General features: G+C 40.3%; 1 protein-coding gene across 2 annotated transcripts in view; it reads right to left on the bottom strand.

The window, feature by feature from the left end:
• rftn1 (raftlin, lipid raft linker 1) overlaps positions 1 to 18438 on the bottom strand; it is a 154917-nt gene that overhangs the window by 22379 nt on the left and 114100 nt on the right. For both annotated transcript variants that reach the window (XM_062957592.1, XM_003222168.4), the window contains exon 6: positions 7959 to 8162. In XM_062957592.1, the coding sequence (XP_062813662.1) occupies positions 7959 to 8162 (204 nt within the window). The remainder of the gene's footprint in view (positions 1 to 7958; positions 8163 to 18438) is intronic.

The following is an 18438-nucleotide window of genomic DNA, read 5'->3' as shown; positions in this document are numbered from 1 at the left end:
GGACTTAACGTCAGGGGAAACCTTTACCTTTACCTTATAGAAGGGACTTGCTTGACAGTATTAACATTTCCACAATTGTGCACTGATGCTCTTGTACTTGCACTTGGATCTTGTCTTTTGACTATAATAACTATTCTGGTCTTATTTCTGGCACCTAAGATTTAGATGTGAAGCAGAACCACATTGTTGTGAATGAGTCTTCTGAGGCTGTGTGTGATAATGGTAGGATCAGGAGGGGAAGGAAGAATCCTAGCGAGGAGGGCTCGCTGGAAGATTTACATAGGAAGAGAGTCAGGGAGATAGATGAGGAATCCTCAGATGAGGATTCATTTGGGGAGTTGGAAGGGAATCCTGAGGTGGAAATGACTGTTGAGGACCCAGTGGTGGCGGAAGGGGCTGGCATTGACTGGGCACGGGCTCCGGAGGAGGAAACTGGGCCCATGGATGCTGAGGAGAGGCTTGGGTTTCTTCAGAAGCAGACCCCACATGGTCTGCTTGGAGGAATGAGGGTGATTCCGCAGGTGTGGACAGGGTTGGGCATAGGCAGAGTGATTTTGACTCTGATGAGGAACTTGGGATGCCTGATCCAAAGGTGTTGGCTGTTTGGAGCTCAGATTCTGAGGAGGAGTTTGGGACACCTGATCCTAAGGCGTTGGTTGTTTGGACGCCCAAGGAAACCTAAATAAGTTGGGGTTTTATGGCCATTGTCCCTTGCATGTGGCAAGGTGTTGTTGGGCGCCATTGGGTTTCCTGTATTTGACTCTGAAGACTAGCTTGGGACTTTGCAACCGATGTAAGTTTGATCCGGGTTATTCTACAACAGAGGGCTGGAACTGTGTGGGTTTTCTGTGTGGACTGCACTGTTATTACTATTTTGCATTAGCTGCTGCTCGCCTCCGTTGTCTTGGCTCTTTGTGTTATTCCGCAACGTGGACCTCACTGTGACGACTTCTCCCTTTGGACCTTGGACCGGAACTCGACTTGGCATATCTCTTTGCTCTTAAACTCGGCTTGGCATCATTCCCGTGTTCATGGCTGACTTCTGTTGCTGACCGCTGGCTTCACCTTCGACGCTGTTCTCCAATCCTGACTCCCGACCGGTTTGACTTCGCTACAACGCTTCATTCCCCTGACGTCTGGCTTGGCTTTCGACTCCGCAGCGGCTCGTTGCCATTGCCTCAGCGTTTTCCAATATTGTTTGCCTGCGCCGCTTTTGGCGAAGAACTTTTAGCCTGGTTTGGGTTTTCTTTTAGTTTTGGGCTTTTTGCTATACTTTTGGGTTTTGTGGAAGTTTTGAGCCTTTGGGAATTCTTGCCCTTGTTTGTTTTGCTGTTTTGACTTTGCCTTGTAATTTTGAGCTGTTTCCGAACACTTTGGTTTTAATCTCTCTAGGGATGTCTTTTATGCACAGAACTCTGTCACTCAATCTTGTTCTGTTTTTTCCTGTAACCATCCATGCTTTTCTATTCCAGAAGGAAGCCTGTTAATCTGAGATACGGTAAAATGTCCCATTTCCTGTGCCCTGGTATGGAATTTGATTGAGAATACATTTTTGGTATCAATTCAGTGAATAGGACATTTTCTCTTTGCCGAGTATCTCTTTTACTATTCTGTCTCCAAGAACAAGAGATGACTCCAGCCTATGATCCAAATCTTTGTTTTCAAGATCCCAAGAAAAGGGGAGGCGGCATTCTCAGTATATCAGTCATGTACTGCAATTCAATAAGACCTTTCCTCTACAAAGATATTGTCCTTTGGTTTCCTCTTTTCCTTGTGTCTCGGTGTATAAACCTGGAATAGTAATCCCACTGGGTATTTTCTTTGAAGTTGACAATAATAGATTCAACTGAATTGCAGCTTTCAAAGCAAACTTGGTCATAGGAGTTGGGACAAGTTCTTTGTAGAAGTCTTTTATATCTCTTCAGTATAAAAACTTAAAGCCAGAATTTCTCTATTGTCCTGAATGAGAATCGTAATCTCCTGTGCTTGAGATGTGTTCTCCTACATGTGGGCACTCCCAGTTTGGATGGAATTGCTTGAAAGTACTATTTTGTAGAAACAAGTATCTCTTACAGAATATGTTTTTTGAGCCAAGAATTCTTGATTACCTTGGTCTTTTTTATGGGGAAGGGAAGCAAGCTGCTACACACAAATGATAACAACATATATGAAAATAATCAATTTTAGCACACCTATATATTTAGAAATCCCTACTATGCCACACACTGTCCACTATTAAGTAATAACATATTGAATTTTATTGTATGATATTTTCTCATGCCACATATTCTTTTGTGTGACTGCCTAAGAAATCACATGCAATAACCTGCTCTTGCTTGAACCAGAAGCAGATATCCAAAAATGTCATCAACTACAACAAAAAAACCTCTTATAAAATATTTTTGCAATAGTAGTCTCTCGGTATTAAACATTAACCATGTCATCTGTTTGACCTTTCACTCCAGTGCATTCCTGGTTCTGAGTGGTTAACTTATTTTCACTTATCACATAATTGGTATGATTAATCCTATAGATTCCAGCACATTACATCTACGCAGTTAAATCTCAAAAGCTAAATAATCAACTGAAGACTCATTTGTTCTAATAACTGAATCACGTAACCAGCCATATCATTAAAACTAAAAATTGCTTCTATTCTGCTCAAGCTTTGGTGTAATTTTATTTCTCTACCTTCACTAAGCTCTTGTAAAAGGTTAACCCCCTCCTTCAATAGAAAAGGATCCATTATCACTGAATTTTTTATTAAGGTAAGATGTTCCCCCACTGCGCTCAAAAGGGTATTTTCACATGGGCATATAAATATTTGATGCTGTTCTGCTGGGCAAAATGTCATTTTAATGTTCCTGCACATGATTTACAAGATGACTATAGGAAAAGATTTCTTATTCTATTATGACAGCTATACTAGTGGAAAGTGATGTCTCCCTGTGTTGTCTGTTTCCTTTAAATGATTAAACCTCATACACAAAGCCTAACCTTTATTGTTATTGTTATCGCCAAATGAAAAATCATCGCCACAGATAGACCATAGAAAGGTGTCCTCCATATTTGTCTCCTACTGATGTTCTACCATCAGTTTTGGGCTGCTTCACACATGATGTATTTCCTAAACTAACAATGCACTCGTGTGTTATCTACAACTTATACATCTAACAATAAATAGACAAATAAAAATATGTGAATGTTTGTCATCCATAACACTATGTAGCATGCACTCTATATGTATGATACACACAGAATTCCCTACACTGAGAAGACAATACATGTGTAGGAATGTTTGAGAGAGTTGGTATGGTGCAGTAGTTTGAATGTTAGACTAGGGTTCAAATCCCACTCAGCTATGGAAGCCCATTGGGTGACCATGTGTGAGTCACATTCTCCCAGCTTCAGAGGGAGGCAAAGGCAAATCCCTCCTGAACAAATCCTGCCAAGAAAACACAATAATAGGGTCACTTTAGGGTCACCAGCAGCAGCCACAAGAAATGTTTGAGCCCAAATTTAGAAACGTACAGCCTGGATTATATAGAGTCAATATGAGTCCTCATTACTGGGTATTTCATTTCATAATGGTATTACTTATATTTAAAAGTAATGACAGGTTTGGCAAACATTCAGTAAGATCCAGCCAATATTTAATATGTTATTTTAAGGGGTGTTTTTCAAAATGCCACTCCTCATTATTCAGTCTCTGGGTAGAACTTGGAAGAGGGTCAACACTGTTCTTATCCTATGATAATATAATTCTATTTGGATTAAATTGTAGCATACGGCAAACTTTTTTACTGTGACGGATGGGTGGGGTGGCTGATCCTGAGATCATCTTCTAATGTTTACAATGCTACATTAAGTACATCTGTGCAAACTCCTGTTTCTACAACTGCAGGTAGAAGGGTCCCTTAAGAACAGATTGTTTTTCCAATAATGTATTTGGCACAATATTAGGAACACATTTCCCAATATATACCATTTAAGTCTAAGTTTATTGCAGTCTTCTTGTTGACAAAGTAAATTGTTATATTCATCTTGCAGCCTCCTTTCTGAAGCCCCTTTAACAGCAGAATCTGACATTAGGAAACTCCCTTAGAGCCCCGTTGTTATGTAAATGTTCTATTTAATGTTTAAACAACAGAATAATGCTCCTCATATGTTGCATTTGGGATATTAAGGAATGCACCGATACAGGCCCCAAAATAAAATGTTAACATTTTTAAAAGCCTAATTGGTGTGCATCAGGCTCTGTGACTCATTGTTTCTGAAACTGCAGTTTATACACAAAATTAATGACCATTTGTTTCTAAGCAAGCTAACTTACAATTTACATGACTTGGCAAGAAGCTAGAAGAATACATTCCATTATATGCCCTTTAGAACCTATTTTGCTCCAGGGTGGGGGAAAAACAAAATGCTTGACTATTAATTTCCAAGATTAATTTTAACAAGGGTGAAGGAATTGCATTGGTTAGATCTTTTTTATCATCTTTTGTCTTTAAATGTAGGAACTCTGGTAGCATGCAACATAAACCATCTGGTTTCGGTTTAGATCCAAAGATTCCATTGCATGGGGAGGTGGTGGCTGGAATGTACCACTGAATCACACATTTCTCGCAAGGTAGATCCTGAATAGTCTGGATAGTCTCCTGACCATCTGAAGCCTGATTCCATGGGGCATAATTAGAGGAGGCACAAAAGAGAATTCCCAGGCACAAAAGAGAACACATGGTAGAGTGTGTGAACAACTCCTAATCCTATAAGAAGAGAGGTTATTTGCACTTTTAGACATCATTCTGTGTCATAGTCTGCAGTTTGTCTGGGCTGGCTCAGCTACTGTGAAGGCAAGCCATTAGCAGAAGCAGACACTCCAGTATTTGGTGCAAGCCTGGAAGGGGTTAATCACACCTCCTCCTCGAGAAAAGCATCAGGCTTCTGTGAGTATCTGTGAAGGCTTGCTGAAACCTTATATAAGACAGCTGAGACCTTATATAAGAGGGCTTGATGAAGAATGACTCTTCGTAGCAGACAACCATTGCATTCTGTCTTGAGATCCTGGTTCTGCTGCTCCTCAGTTTGCTTCAGGCTTTCCTAGTAATCCTGACTTTGTAACTCTGACTTTGGCATGGAATTTGTGGACTCTTGATAAGAGTTTGTGGTAGGAATCTCTGGTGTTTGACTTTCAGACTGTGACCTTGACTTCACTTGCAAGAAACCCTGGTATTCGACCTTGGAACCCAGATTACAAATTTTCCACATTTGTCTTTTGGACTCTGACCCATGTTTGTTTAAAGTATTCCTGGCATTTGACTTTTTGGACTTTATCTCATTCCTCTCTGTTTCAGATTTATATTTATGTTTTCCAGCAGAACTTTAGATCCCATAGCTGGACTTTTATATGAATGAACTCTCAATTATGGCTGGCTGTTGATTTCTTTAAACTTTATGCCTTGATAATTAGGACAAAACACAACATTCTGAAAGCTGTACTTCCCAGGCCAAATTTTAACTTGCTGTCAAAGACAGAACGCCACCAAATAGAGTAAAACTCAGTTTATTGAGGTTACAAAACTGAAAATGCCCGTAAGAAACAAAGGATTAGGCAAACACTTGACTTCAGTGTGAAAAGTAACAAAAATAGCTCCGTTTGAACTAAAACGGTTCAAAAGGATAAACCGGATTAAACAGGAGTTTAATCTGGATTAAATCAAAAGTGCTTACTTCAGCCAGCAAATTTAGCAAACAAAAGAGGATTAACAAAGGTCAGAATGAACACAATAAACTAGCAGCAGATTCCTCTCTGCTACTCAAAAGCTACAGATGAGTAAATCAGGCTGTTTACTCCTCCGTGCAACGAGCGCAATCCGGGTCCAGGCACATCAATCAGGGTAACGGCAGTCAGCAGGGTCTCAATCCGGTTCAAGGTCAAAAGCCAAGTGCAGACGTCTAGAATTCCACAAGTCCCACCGATAGCCACAGAAGGGATGATCCGGGGTCGAAGTCAGTCAGTCCAGCGTCAATCCAGAGTAGGTAATTAATGTCCGTCAAAAAGACGACGGAGATCCAAGCTATCAAGATTAAACACAAGTTGCACAGAAAAACCCCACACAGTTCCTCCCGCCGTCTATGCCCAGTGTCCTTGGTAACTTACGTATCCAGCAACGAATCACACCCGTCTTCAGGAAGTTCCCCAACAAGAGCCCAAGCGTTCATCCAGATTACCTTGCCCAACGCAATTAGACCTTGATCCTAAACCCCATTTTATCACAATTCAAACTCATCATCGCTGTCAGCTGCCCTCCCAATTCCAGGTGCCCCATCATCATCATCATCCTCATCAGAGCTAAAACACCTTTGACTACGCCCCACAGCATCCCCAGCTGTGGATCCCGCTCCATCCCTCCAGCCCGTCCATGGGTCTGATCCTGCAACCCGCCAATCGCCTCCCATGCTTTCACTGCCGGTGACACCCAAATCCTCCCTCACACGAGTCCACTCCATGTCATCCTCCTCCGAGCTGATCATTTCTTCCTCCATTCCCTCGGTAAAACCCTCAAAAGAGTCCTCATCTGTTGGTTCTGCAAATAAGTCCCGGAGCCGTTTCCTTTCACGCTCCTCAAAAGAGTCTGACTCTCGAGGAGTCTTACGACCCCGTCTCCTAGTATCGGAGCCAGAAGGCTCAACCATAACACTTGCCCACCACTTTTTTTCTAGAAAGTGTTCGTATTTGGCCAACACATACAATAAAGACTAAGTCTTCCAGAAATATATTGACAAATGTAGATATTTTCTGATTATCACTAATTTCAGAGTATTGTTTATGTTTAAAGTAAGCGTATCCAAAAACTCCAGATCATGACAGTCTTTACCGCTACTAGTTAATACACACTAAAATGACTGGAATAGGCAGTAAAGCCCAAAACAAAAATTGTAACATTAAACTTCTTTCTTGTTATGTGCCTTCAAGTTGACTGACTTACAGGGCCCTATGCAAAATTTATATGGAGAAAGTTTGTGCATGCCTTTCTCTAAGACTATGATTTGCCTAAGGTCAACAGTGGAATTCCACAGCTGAACAGGCATTTGAATCTTCCAGCATTGTATCCAAACACTCAAACTACGATACTATGCTGACTTTCAAGCTCATTTTTAGGTCATACATTTTGGCCCATTTCCTGCTTTAGCCACTGGGGGAACAAAAAACTGCTAAAATGCCATGCTGGGAAACTAACAGGTTACAGAAAGGTGCTATGAACTGATTGTTATATATAGAAATTCACCCGTCTAATGATTTCAAATGTCCACTCCTTCCAGCAGCTTCCAATTCATTTCACTGGACAGAACTGCTCCATTTAACCAACTTTTATACAAAGTTTATCACTGGGTTGGGGATCAATTTAGCAGTCTTCTGACTATATATACAACATATATAAAAGCTATGGACTTTGGATCAAGGTTTTCATATAGTCTACTCTGAAATAACACTTCAAATGGAACCACCGCCATGTGAGCCATAATCCCCCAAAAAGCCAAAACAAAATAACTTTACAGGAATTAAATTCATCAGTTTGAAAATTTGTAAAGGTGCTGCCACTTCAAAGTGTGTTCTTGATTGACACTAACAAATAATTCACACTCAGTATGGTGTGTAATTTCGAGGCGTAATTAGCAAAAGAGAGAGAGACAGAGAGTATTTCTTTTGCTAAGAATATAGCTGAAAGATGGGAAACTGAAATGAGCAATGAGGTGCTGGTTGTGCACATCTGCCTAATTTCTTTGATTTTACATTTTTTTGAAGAAATGTTCCTGTCACTTATTTTCAAGTTTAAACATTTACTCAAAGCCTATTTTTGTGCATCTCTACAGGGACAGGTGAGGAGGAAATAAATGGTCCTCTTTTTAAGCAAGTAAGATAAACACAGTAAAACTCTTGAATAATAATTCCATACCATTCAATATTCCAAGGCTGAAAATGGCATTCACCAATATGCTCCCTTTCCGGAAGTGGTCCGTCATGTGCTCCAGCCAATTGGCTTCTAAGCTGCAAATGCTTTGCCCGTTGCTGATGATTCTCACAGGAATTGTCACAGAATAATACTGGGCAGACCTCTGAGAAGTTTTCGGTTTGTTGAAGGCAGCGAAGATCTCTATTTCTAGAGAAGGAGAGAAACAAACCAAATACAGTATTCCCTCTCATTCTCACTCTAGCAGCAGAAATAGCACATTAATAAGCACTAAAAATGGACCCCCCAGCATATATAATTAAAATGTTACTGGATCATTAACAAAAGCTATTTTTATACTTTACCACAGAATGACCTATATTTGTTCCAGAGGGATAATGCTATACTAATGTACGCAGATAGACAGCTGCTTTAGAACAACTGATCCGACACCTGTGGCTTTAAAGCATTTAACACAATTGTATTAATATATAACTATTTATCCTTTTCATGCATGCAATGTATGGTGTATAAGAGTGTTTATGGCTGATTTTTAAAATGACAAGATGTGTACTTTGTTACCTCTCTTTGTATAATAATATGCCTCTTCCCATCTAAATGATTTATTCTTCTAGGCAACGTACACTCAACAGCATTATTGATTTGCTGCTTCACTTAGTACAGTCTCTCAAGGAATCTGCGGGATGCCTCTCTCCCAATGTGATCGTGTTTACTCAGTAATGATTGAAAATTTTAATGTCTTCAGCTTGTTCTTCTCTATCACTTCATCTCTTGGCTTGCTGTACTCCATTTTCTTCTTCTCCTGCCTTACTGAATGATTCTTTAATGACCATTAGATGAAGTTAGCTTCTGGTATTTGCATGGGTTGTAATAATAATAATAATAATAATAATAATAATAATAATTATTATTATTATTATTATTATTATTATTATTATTATTATTATTATTATTATTGTATCCCGCCTCCATCTCCCTGAAGGGACTCGGGGTGGCTTACATGGGGACAAGCCCACTGTGATACTACATCCTTTAATTTCAATGGCAATGACTAAATTTTTACTTTTTGCCTTTTTGTTCTCTTCTGTAAGATCAGGTGTCATAGGAAGATGAAGAGATGCCTTATACCAAATTACACCCTTTTCTAATTAGTGCAAGGCTGTCAATTATGACCAGATTAAGCTCTAGTACTTACACAGGGATTTTTCCAAGCACTACTTGGGGATTCCTTGGTTGGGCTCCCAACCAAGTATTAACCAGATGTGAAGAAGATGATATTGGATATGTTTAGGACGCACATGAAGCTGACAACAGATTTAGATTCCTTTGTGACTATTATTACATTGAAACACACACACACAGACACATACAGGTTACAAACCCAAGTTACAAACATCCAATTTACAAACAATTCATAGTTAAGAATGGGGGTGAGTCAACAGGAAGTGAGAGAAATCTATCCCTAAGAAGGGAAATTCACTAAAAGGGTTCTTGAGGCTTTAGCACTGAAGGTTTAGCACCAATCCTTGTTCCCACAACAGGCCAATATTTTCAAAATCCGTTTATCACAGGAACAGAAATCTTCGGAACAGGGGCACAGACAGCGAAACAAACACAACAGGGATGGTAACCCTTCCTTATGCTAGCCAAAGCTAATAAATATATATATTTGGCTGGAGTTACACTTTTAAAAGGTTCCTGTTCCGTCTTACAAATTCAGCTTAAGAACAAACCTACAGAACCTATGAGGATTATCCGGAAAGTAAAGTTACAAGATTTTTTTAAAATACAAAGAACGACTACAGTATATTAATAATACTTACATGGATTATAGCATGGGTATTACATTATTTTTCCACATAATCACCATTCAGTTTGATACATTTTGTCATTTGTGGGATGAATTTTTTTTTATGCCTGTGTCATAGAATCGCCCTTCGCCTTTTTCAGCCAGTTTGTCACTTTTTTTACCTTGTCATCATCGAAAAAGTGTTTTCCACCCAGGTGTTCCTTCAATTTAGTGAACAGATGATAGTCACTGGGTGCAAGATCAGGGCTATGAGAGAGGTGTCATAAAATATCCCAACCAAATGAAGTCAAACCTGGGTGGAAAACATTTTTCCGGCGACGACTAAGTGTAAATCGAAGTGACGAACTGGCTGAAAAAGGCGGAGGGAGATTCTACGACGCAGGCATCAAAAAACTCATCCTACGGATGACAAAACTTATTGAACTGAATAGTGATTATGTGGAAAAATAATGTAATACCTATGCTATAATCCATGTAAGTTTTATTAATATATTAGCTTGGGAACCCGGCGATGCCCAGGTTATTTGATAAAGGCATTATTTGTCTTTGATTGTTAGGTATTCTCAGTTTGGAGTGGGTGAACTACAGTTCCCAGAATCGTGGGTCAATCCTTCCCAAACCCTGCCAGTATTCAAAGTTGGCCACTTTGGGTCTGTGTACCAAGTGCGGTCCAGATCTGTCGTTAGCTAGTCATCACCTGGCTGCAGTGCTCTCTGGATGGGGGTGAACTACTACAACTCCCAGATTCCAGGGGCAATTGTTTTTAAGAAATATTTACTCTTAAAACCATTCATCCTAAGGGTCTCAATGATTCTATTTCATTTCAATGTTTTCTGTGAGCCTGTGTATACCTTTGGTGAAGTTCAAATAGGTTCCTTTTATGAGAAACTTGTTTCAGATGGCTGAGACATAGCCATACCTATATCCCTACTGGGCCCCTTTAAATTTCTCTCTATATACAGTGAGTTCTACCTCATAACCATCATAAACTACCACCTGAGGAAGACTACACAGTTGAAACCGGACATGGATGGTGACAAACATTGGATTTATTTAAAACACTGGATTAAAAAAGTATTTATTAACTTGGACATATAGGTTGGATTTACAATTAGTGATTTACACAGTTCTCCATGTGGAACATGAACTCTGGTTGTCATTGGACTCACAAACCCTAGAGAGTTCTGCTTTCTATGAATGTATGTGTGTTTGTAACACATTGATTATATTTTGGTTTAGAGACGTGTATTTTGAAGCATTTAGTATATTTTGAATCTTTATCATCCTTGTCTGTATATTGAATGTTCTATGACTATAGCATATATAGCAAATACTGTCTTTTAGTTTATATTATTAGATTACATTCCTGGTTATAGTGGCCTCTTGCCTTTCCATTCCCACAAACCCCTGCAGTATGTTCAGTTGGTCATGAGGCTTCTCTGTGCAAAGTTTGTTCCTGGTCCATTGTCGGTGGGGGTCACTGTTTCTCTGGATGCAGGTGAACTATAACTCCCTTTCCCCCAAACTTGTCCAATATGCTCTTTTGATTATGGGAGCTCTGTGTGCCAAGTGTGGTCCTGATTCATCATCGGAGGGGTTCGGAGTGCTCATTCATTGCAGGTGAACTATAAATCCCAGTACCTACTACTCCCAAATGTCCAGGCCAATTCCCCTCAAAACCCACCAGTATTCAAATCTGGGCATATCAGGTATGCATGGCAAGTTTGGCCCAGAGCCATTATTGTTTGGGTTCATAGCATTCTGGGTGTAGGTGAACTACAACTCCTCTACATTCCCCAGTAGGAGTCACGGTGCTCTGACTTGATGCAGGTGAACTACAACTTCCACCATGTGGAGTCAATCCCCCAAACTCTTCCTCTGCTGTGTTTGTTCTGCAGACAGATTTGAAAGGGCAGGGCAGTAGGCGAGGTCATGCAAATTTCACACCAATGGAGAACGCTGGGATGCCTGCCTGTGGTGGAGGACAATGCAAAATCTAGGATGAAATGGTCCCCAAACAAAAGCATTCTTTGGGTGGTGGGCCATAGCGTTTGGGGAAGGACATTGGCAGGATTTGGGCTACATGTTCATGGAGTTCGCTGTAACCGCAATGTCAGTGGAAAAGAGTGACTTGCTGGCTCCTCAGCACTAGGAACTGTAGCCTGTTTGTGGACTGGAGGCTGTCTGTGTGAACAGACACCCGTGCCACATACACACATATGGGTTTTCACTTTTATTGTGGATATAGAAGATATAGAAGTTATAGATATAGGTATTCATTTTTTGTATTTTTAAAAAAATGTGTAACCTTACTTTCTGGATAACCCTCGTATCTTGCTCATAACTTGGGGATTGCTTGTGTGTGTATATTTATATATATACACACTGTGTGTGTGTGTGTATATATATATATATATATACACACACTGTGTGTGTGTGTGTGTGTGTATATACACAATATTCATTATGGCAGTCCCAACAGCAATATGTTGAAGAAGAATTCAAAAATGCAGAAAGGTTATTTGCATTTTTTTTTAAAAGAAAATCTAGGAATTTCAGCTTCAGTACAAGCAATTGATTTACTTTACCTTTCTGCCAGCATGGGATCCAAAGTGGCTAATAATGATTTGTAAATCCTTTGTAAAGCTAATGGGCCTTGCTCACTGAAGACCAAGCCATTTAAGGCTAGCTCATCAAATGCTTGCTTGCTGGCAAAATCCATTCCCTCTCCAGTTACTATGAGGATCAGAGCTAAATTCAGAAGGGGAAAGGGATAATATCCCACCAAGAGTGTGGAAGAAGATATTCTAGCTTCTACTTAGCAAATCTTAAGGGCCAAATTCCCAGGACCTTGACCTTGTGAGCCCTCATTCTGCCACACCACAGCACATATATCCCACAGTTTTAGCACCAATTTCCTGCTGAATACAGTGTAATCATGAAAAAGGTAACACTCTTTACACTTTTTTCTGCCCAAACTCCAACCTTTTAAAATGGTTTTTGTCTTTATGATTGTTTGCTAAAGTGAGTTGTACTTTTTCAGTATTTCACAATAGGTCTAATTTGATCCTGGTACAAAACATTTTATTCCACTTGAAACACTTGGGATAAACTATCTATGCATCTTTATTATCAAATGTTTTTAATCTACCACAAAGGTAGTTCAAGAGTTGGGCACTCTTGAAGACCGCCATAAATTGCTGTAAGTCATGTAAAGATCCTCACTCCTCCAACATGCAGGGACAAAACCCCTTGAGGACAATGTGTCAGCATCCACATGGCAAGTGTGAGAAGGGACCAGAGATAAAAGGACATGCATCTACTCCACACACGTCCTGACATGGACACACATCTATGCATGCCACACCATCCATCCATACTCACATTCATAGCCCTTTTGTTCACTGTCCATTTAGAGCAGTTCTATTACTCCTAAGCTTCCAGAGAACAGTCAAGATAGTACTGTTTACTACAACCTTTGGCCTTTAAGACCAAGGTGGATTTTCTTATTTTCTGATTATTTTTAAAGTTTTGGCTGTTTTTATAGAGTGTTTCTACTTGCCATACTTGTTTTATTTGCTGTACATTGCCTTTGGATCTCTGGGGGCCTTACGGATGATGTACAAGTAGAATAAATATATTAATATTCTTACTTTTTCAAACATACCTGAAACACATCTATACAATACTGCAACATGATCTAGGAAAAGGCGACTTGGTTCATCTTTGGTTCACCTCAATACAAAACAGCAAGTACAGAGGGGTAGTCTGGACTGGGATCCTGATGTGTAGGATTAGAGTTGTCTTAACACAGGGATGTGAGACTCATTTTCATCAAAGACCACATCAAGCTTATGGTTACCTTCAAAGGGCCACTGAATTCATGGATGGAGTTTCAGTGGATACAGAGGGCCAACTATCTTTTCTTTTCTTTTTACATAGTAGCCAGTGCTATTTAGTTTTTACCCAGTTTGGGTTCCTAGATGTTATTGATCGACAACTCCCACCAGTTTTCATTATACACCATGCAGACTGAGGATGGGGGAATTGCAACCCAACAGTACTTGTGGCTCTGAGGTTGGGAAAAGGGTTGAAGTCAGATATCATATGCACAAACCTGGTATTTAAATTCAACCCCCACTATCCTAACTGAGCAGAACAAACTTCAACCTTCCAGATGTTACTGTATCACAACTCCCATCAGCTTTAGTCATGACATCTACTGATGAGAAATACAGTTGTGGTCCAGCATCTGGAGGGCCACATAAAATAACATGACAGACCGGATTCAGCTCCCAGCCTTGACTTTGACTTTTCTCTCAGATCACGCCCATGTGTTTTGTAACATGAAGCAGGAATACATCTATCATTCTATCCAGTGGGATCCAAAATCCAACGGCAGGTCCTGGAGTCAGACTTCATAATCTGTTATTGTTGGCAGCTATCTACAAACAATTATATTTTAATATCTCCCATATAAAACGGTGCTTCAGGTTTCTATCTACACTTGTTAAAACTATTTTTGTTCCTTCTGTTGATCCACATAACTGATCTTTTCCTGCTTGTTTATACTGAAGCTTTAGTTTACTTTTATATACTTTCGCAAGGCAGTATTTCTTCCCACTATGCAACCGTTTGTTTCTTTTTGTTGATTTTACAAAGCATGCCTTGTTATATAAAGAAATAGCAGGAAGTTGTCTTTTCTTACTGTGGTAGCTTGAGTCTATGACTTAGTTTTTCAGGGGTTTTGTTTATTTCCCTTTTTAAAACCTACACCTCAGTTATCACCACTAAATAGCAAATGTTCCAAAAGAGCTGAGCAAATCCCCCTGCCTAATTCCTCACACATATCAGTCGTCATCTATACAACTATATCTATGATTTTTAAATTGTTAGAACACAGACTGAAAGTCCTTTCACACTAAGCAATCGTAGCATTATGATTCCACTTCTATTACCATAGAAATTTACTATAGGATCTTGAGGTTTATAGTTTGGTGAAGCACTAGAGCGGTCTGGTTAAGAATCTTAAGTACCAATCCCCAAACTGAAAATTTCAGGATCCCACAGCAATCAAGGTGGGATCAAGTACTGAATTGTGTAAGTGAAATTGCCCCTAAGTCTTCCGCTCCACTTTTAGAACTTGAGTAGCCACAAGCCCTCTCCAAGCATACTTTTCTATGGGTGTATCTAAGCTATGAAATGAATGCAATTTGACACCACTTTAATTACCATGGCTCAATGCTATGGAATCCTGGGATATGTAGTTTGGTAAAGCACCAGCGCTCTTTGGCAGAGAAGTCTAAAGACCTTGTAAAACTACAATGCCCAGGATTCCATAGCATTGAACCATGGCAGGTAAAGAATTGTCAAACTGCCTTAATTTAGATGCACTCTAAGTGACCGGAACTATATAGAACAGTGGTTCCCAACCCGTGGGCCGCGAGACCTAAAATAAGGTCCATGGCCAGGGTGCGTGCTGCAGTTAGAGGAGAGCAAGACAGAAGGAGATGGAGAAAAGAAAGGAAGGAAGGAGGCCAGCACCGTTCCTCTCGTGGCTTCCTTGGTGCCAGAGAAGAGTGAAAGAGAGAATGAGAGAGAGTGTGTGAGAAGGAAGGAAGGAGGCCAGTGCTGTTGTCCTCTCATGGCTTCCCTGGAGCCCTTGGAGGAGAGCGCACAAGAGGAGGAGAGTTGTCCAAAGTAGTAGTAGTAGTAGTAGTTATTATTAGAAACACAACACACTGAGTCCACAGCAGACACTCTGCTGGCTGTTGTACTGGATCACACGTTGGACACTTCCCAAGTGTCTAGGACTGTGTGATGTATCAGCGAATAATGCGTGCAGATCCCAGTAAGGTGGCCTTCTGTAGCTGGCAGATGGTAATTTTGTGTTTAAGTGCAGGCCAAGGTCTTTAGGCACTGCACCCAGTGTGCCGTTCACCACTGGGACCACCTTGAGTAACTTGTGCCAAAGTCTTTGCAGTTTGATCTTTAACTCCTCATATCGTATCAGCTTTTACAGCTGTTTTTCTTCAACCCTGCTGTCCCTGGGATTGCAACATTGACAATCCATACTTTGTTTTTTAACACGATCGTGAGGTCAGGAGTATTGTGCTCCAAAACCCTGTCTGTCTGAATTCGGAAGTCCCAGAGTAGCTTGACATGTTCATTCTCTGTTACTTTTTCCGGCTTATGATCCCACCAGCTCCAATTGCCACACACCAGTTGTAATGGGAAAGCAGCCCTTTGTAAGACCCTGTTTAGTCCCCCCAAAGTAATTATTATAAACATTATTAATATTATTATTATTAGCTCACATTGCAACACATCAGTTGTAATGAGAAAGCAGCCCTTTGTAAAACCATATTTAGTAGTAGTAGTAGTAGTACCGTAGTAGTAGTAGTAGTAGTAATAATAATAATAATAATAACAATTGTGTGGTTTTCTGGCATTGTATATTTCTGACGCTTCTGTGACTGTTCATTTGTATTTTGATTCCGTAGCCCACTTATCGATGGATGTCCAGAATCAGCAGCATCCACTGCGGTCCTTTTTATCCTGGGCGACAACTAAGCCAGTATAGACTTCATTTTAGTTTGATTCTCCATAATGCTAATGGGTTAGGTGCTCTTAGTTCTACTCCTCAGCTGAGACCTCTCTGGCTTGGTTGGACCTGCCGGTAGTTACACTACCGCCAGCACAGCTCTCAGACATCATTGGAGTAGTTAAGCCCCCCACCACCACCACGGCAAGGTGGCACCTACGGGGGTGCAAGGTGGCTGAAGAAGGAGACAGAACAAAACATTGCATGGAAAGTTCCTTGACAAAATTGAAGGAAAAGCTGATAAGGAGAAGACCTGGCTATGGCTCACGAATGGGACCCTGAAGAAGGAGACAGAAGGCCTGATCCTTGCAGCCCAGAAGCAAGCCATCAGGACAAATGCAATTAAGGTCAAGATTGAAAAATCAGCCAAGATTGAAAAATGACCCAAAATGCAGACTGTGCACAGACAGACTACAAACAGAGGCACAACTATGTGGCCCAAATGATTCATTGGAACTTATGCCTCAAGTACCACCTCCCTGCAGTAAAGAACTGGTGGGATCACAAACCTGCAAAGGTTGTGGAAAATGAACACGCAAAGATACTGTGGGACTTCCGAATCCAGACTGACAAAGTTCTGGAACACAACACACCAGACATCACAGTTGTGGAAAAGAAAAAGGTTTGGATCATTAATGTCGCCATCCCAGGTGACAGTCGCATTGACGAAAAACAAGAAAAACTCAGCCGCTATCAGGACCTCAAGATTGAACTTCAAAGACTCTGGCAGAAACCAGTGCAGGTGGTCCCGGTGGTGATGGGCACACTGGGTGCCATGCCAAATGATCTCAGCTGGCATTTGGAAACAATAGACATTGACAAAATTACGATCTGCCAACTGCAAAAGGCCACCCTACTGGGATCTGCACACATCATCCGAAAATACATCACACAGTCCTAGACACTTGGGAAGTGTTCGACTTGTGATTTTGTGATATGAAATCCAGCATGTCTATCTTGTTTGCTGTGTCATACAATAAAATAATAATAATAATAGCTCCCATTGCCAAACACAAGAGTTATAATGGGAAAGCAGCCCTTTGTAAGACCCTGTTTAGCCCCCCCAAAATAACTATTATTATTATTATTATTATTATTATTATTATTATTATTATTAGCTCCCATTGTCACAATTTTTTTCTTTGTGTTTTCATTTTTAAGTCTGTTCCTGGGGTTATTTGGGGTGATTCAGAAAATTGCATTGGATAGACCACATCAGCTCTTAATTATTAAATATGGTTTTCTGTGGGTGAGGAGATGGTGACTACTCGATGGCATATGTTCTATATCAGAAACTTGAGCTGATGTGGTCTTTCCAATGCAATTTTCTGAATCAGCACCCCAAATAACCAAACTAAATCTAAAGTTGACCAAAAACTGATTGGTAACCCTTTTGGTACTAATGTTGGAGAGCGGTCCTGGTCAAAGTGGTCCCTGGTTAAAAAAAAGGTTGTGAACCACTGATATAGAAAAATAGACCTTAAGGGTACCCTATAAATTACAGCACTTAAGAGACCACTAGTATTGCCGTGCAATTTAGAGAGTGCATTTAAAATTCTCAAACATAAAGATCTTTTGCCTTACTAAAATACAAACTTCAGAATTCCATAGGATGTTTCTATGGCAACTGAAGTGTAATCATAGTGCTATACTTGTGTATTGTCAAAGGGTTACTGGGCCATGCCCACTTTTTACACTGTCCACCCACATTGGTAGGAAAGGCCTGAAAAGGGGATGTTATTCTTGTGCCGTCCGCCGGACAATAAAAAACTATAAAACTGAAACGCGCTGTCCTTTATCCGGGCGAACTGCAAATCCCTATAAGCTGTCCTATAGATATTGAACGACTGAGTCTGGATAACTTCAAAAAAGGATGTTTATTCATACAAGGTTGTAAACCTGGCACAGATCTTAAAGTTGCAGAAAATGAAACAAATTTCTATAGGTTTTAGGTACAGAATTATCCCTGGTTCCAGAAAGCAAAGGTGATTATAAAACCACTATACCCTAATCACGCTGCCTATATTAGAAGGAGAAACTCTTTCCTTCCC

The sequence above is a fragment of the Anolis carolinensis genome, chromosome 6 (assembly GCF_035594765.1).
Source record: "Anolis carolinensis isolate JA03-04 chromosome 6, rAnoCar3.1.pri, whole genome shotgun sequence".
Lineage (NCBI taxonomy): Eukaryota > Metazoa > Chordata > Lepidosauria > Squamata > Dactyloidae > Anolis > Anolis carolinensis.
Note: the sequence above shows the minus strand (reverse complement) of the source record. Positions and strands in the feature narration are given on the sequence as shown.